At 34.9% G+C, this 3,525-nt stretch overlaps 1 protein-coding gene across 1 annotated transcript; it reads right to left on the bottom strand.

The window, feature by feature from the left end:
• Positions 1-452: 452 nt before the first annotated feature.
• Positions 453-1,328, bottom strand: LOC110709485. Its single transcript, XM_021887707.1, has one exon. The coding sequence runs from the start codon at positions 1,326-1,328 to the stop codon at positions 453-455; it is 876 nt and encodes a 291-aa protein (XP_021743399.1).
• Positions 1,329-3,525: the final 2,197 nt, after the last annotated feature.

The raw sequence follows: 3,525 nt of genomic DNA, 5'->3' as shown, positions 1-3,525 counted from the left end.
TATTTGGAAGTTCTATAGGAATATCTATATTTTCTATAGTTTTCAGACAATGCGATAGTTTTGGAAGCATAGTTTTAGAAATGAAAGAATATGTTGCACCGGAATCAAACAAAACTTTAACAGGAACTGAATTTATAGAAAATGTACCAGTAATGACATCTCTAGCTGCGTCAGCCTCACGTGAACCCATCACATTAAGTTTTCCTGGTGTTCCACCTTTAACTTGTGTGTTACCACCATTGGTATTCTTACTGCCATTTTGAAACTGCGTCCCCTTGTTCACTTAACTCCCATTGCTACCTTAACCTCCTTTTTGCGGATTCCAATTCTGTCCACTACCCTTAAATTGGTTGTTTCCTTGACCCCTTTATTCTTAGAGAAACACTCATATGCCCTATGCCCTTTCTTGTTGCATAGGTTTCAAGTGACTAAGTTACCCTCACAGTCTTTCCTTAGTGGTTGTTGGAACATCTCTTACAGTAATATATCCTCTGGTTACGATCTCCAGGATGGTTCCTATTTTCCTTAGGAAAATTGCGCCCACCTTGGTTGTTCCTATTGTTCTGGAAGTTATTGCTTTGGTGGTTGTTAAACTTTTGCTTCTTAAAGTTGTTCTGGTTTCCAAACGGTCCAGAACTAGTCATAGGCTCCTTTCTTTTCTCCCTAGCTTCCAACTCAGCCTTTTCAGCTTTCTCCTTCAACTCTAACACATGTAAATACGCTGCTCTACCATACAACTCATCCAAATTGTCAAACACTTGTCCTGACAACTTTCTTTGGAGAGAAAGAGGCAATCCCTTCTCAAACCTTCTAGCTTTTTGCCTATCAGTAGCCACAGTATCTTCTGCAAACCTAGACAGCTCGATAAACTTAATGTAATACTCAGTCACCGACATAGTCCCCATATTAAGTTCCAAGAACTCATCAGCTTTATGCTTCTGCAAGAATATAGGGTAGAACTTATCCCTCACTTGTTCCTTGAACACATTCCATCCAAAATTAGGTAATGCTCTCTCAGCTTGTTCATTCTGCTGCCGCCACAGATCTGCTTCACCCCTTAAATAATAAGCTACACTACTCACTTTGGACTCATTAGGACATGCTACTGCCACAAACAACTTGTCAAACTCTCTCGACCAGTTTCCAAGGACAGTTGAGTCAGGTTCTCCCTGGTAAGTAGGAGGTTTGCTTTGGGCTATCTTCTTAAACAACTCCCCAGCAGGGTTAGGATTGTTATTGTTATTCCTTTCAGCTAATTGTTGAGCTACATCAGCTAATTGCTTTACTACCTCATTCAGATCATTGTTATTGTTGTTTCTCTTTGCCATTCTAGTCCTCCTGAATAAAGAGATGACTACTATTAGGTTGGTCACAAATCTCTTGTAACTAGACGATAATCAAGCTACTTTAATTTATTTCAAGCATACAAGCAGTCATTTTGAATTATAGTAGAAGCATCTACTCATTTCTCCTACTAATAATTCAACATATTGTTTTGGTTGTCATGTAACCATTTCACTTAGGTTAATACATCACAAAAATGTTTTTGAGTCATTTCCCTTGATACCATTTATATAAAATAAAGGTAATAAATGACGTTTGATAAGGTTGTTGAAAATGGAAATAAATATAGAGAATAAATGATACTTTATTGAAATAATGAAAAGAAATGTTTGGAATATCCCTAATGTAGCTTTGCTACTTATTACTCACGCAGTATTTTATTAAACTGTAACTAAGAATGAAGAATGAATTAAATACTCAAAATACTAAAGAAAGTTAGTCTAAAATTTTCAAATGTTGACATTGTCAATCTTGTCTTTTATCTCCTTGTACTTCATTAGATTATACTCAGGATCACTCCCATTATCACCATCATTGCCACCACCATCATCATCATCATCATCATCAACAACATCATCTTCCTCGGGATCATCATCAGACTCATCAGAATCTAAGTTAATGATTATTGGAGGGCTTAGAGGATTTGGATTAGGAATGATTTCACATGAAGAATCTCCAGACTCATTATCTTGCTCCATTGGCTCACCCTGACTCTCATAAGTTTGCTCAGGTTTTAACTCAGACATGGAATCATTGTTTTCTGAAGAATAATAACGTGCATTTTGTTGTGGAGCTGGATCACTAAAGTTATGGTAAGGCGGAGGATAAGAAGCATATTGAGGGTTAAGGTAAATGAATTCTTTGTGAGCAATGTAACAGTATAAATGTCTCTAATCTGCTCCCCACTGACCATTAGAGTCCTTATACTTAGTATAGTTAGCTACACCATTAGGCAAATGAAAATCACAAAAGCGACTCTTAATAGCTTCATAGGGAGGATAGTTAGGCAAACAATGAACAATCATGGCACAGACATAGTCAGGTTGGTCAAAATGACGCTCTCCAAACACATCAGACCTATAAGTACAATAAAAGCGAATCCTGCAAATATAATCCCACACATGCTCATAGTCTTTCTTTACTAAAGTACTCATGGTAGTGAATCTACCAGGTAAATCAAACATCCTGCAAGGTATTTCGGGTTATGACTCAATGAGAGAAATTTCTTTTCCAATCAATATACAGTTCCTTGCAAAAATTTAAGTTTGGTGCTCAATCATACAATTTAGGTTATTACACATAAACGTGCTTTCACATAGATACGTATTATCATACAACATGCTTGAATACCTTACATAAATAAAATATGCACATAGGAAGACATACAATTCAAACCTATATGCCCTTTCTTTCATTCCCAATCTCACCACATGCTTTCAAAGCAATTAACACATAATTACATACCTTAATTCCTTCACATACCTACACACATACAATTTTTTTTATAAAATGAATTTATTTTTCGAAAACAATTGTCCAAAATAATAAAAATTTCGGACCCCTTTTTATTTTAAAAAAAATTTCGGCCCTTATTAAAAAAAAAATCCGGACCATTTAATTAAAAAAAAAAAGAATTTTCGGCCTTCTTACAAAAATTCGAACCTCTAAAAAAAATTTCAAACTTAATTAAATAAGCACTTGGCCAAGCTTTAAAACATAGGTACCTAAAAAAACGTTGTTTGCTTTAGTGGTAATTAAAATCCAACCTGGCTCTGATATCACTTTCTTTGTAATACCCTGAAAATTTCCTTCTTCTAAAAATACTCATTTTTCTCTAAATAAAACCCTTTTTAGAAACTAACCAAAATATTACCGCCACCGTGATAACGGCTAAGGCTAATTTTAAAAGCCACACAGCGGAAGTCTAAAAATAAAAGCCAACTTTTAAAATTAAAACTTGAGTTCACAACCTCAAAACAAAAGTAGAATAAAACATTCACAAGTTGGAACCAATTCAAACATGACATGTCTTAAAAACTAATTAAAAACAAACATAATAATGTTAGTCCATAAACAATAACCAATAATTCAAAAATATCAAAACTAAGAAACATAACAAGTAACTCTCTACACTCTACCCCATCATGCTCTTCATGCCTCAAGTACATGTTACTTCTTCTT

This window comes from Chenopodium quinoa, unplaced genomic scaffold (genome assembly GCF_001683475.1).
Source record: "Chenopodium quinoa cultivar QQ74 unplaced genomic scaffold, ASM168347v1, whole genome shotgun sequence".
NCBI classification, from domain to species: Eukaryota; Viridiplantae; Streptophyta; class Magnoliopsida; order Caryophyllales; family Amaranthaceae; genus Chenopodium; species Chenopodium quinoa.
The sequence above is the reverse complement of the archived record's forward strand: the minus strand, read 5'-3'. Positions and strand labels throughout refer to the sequence as shown.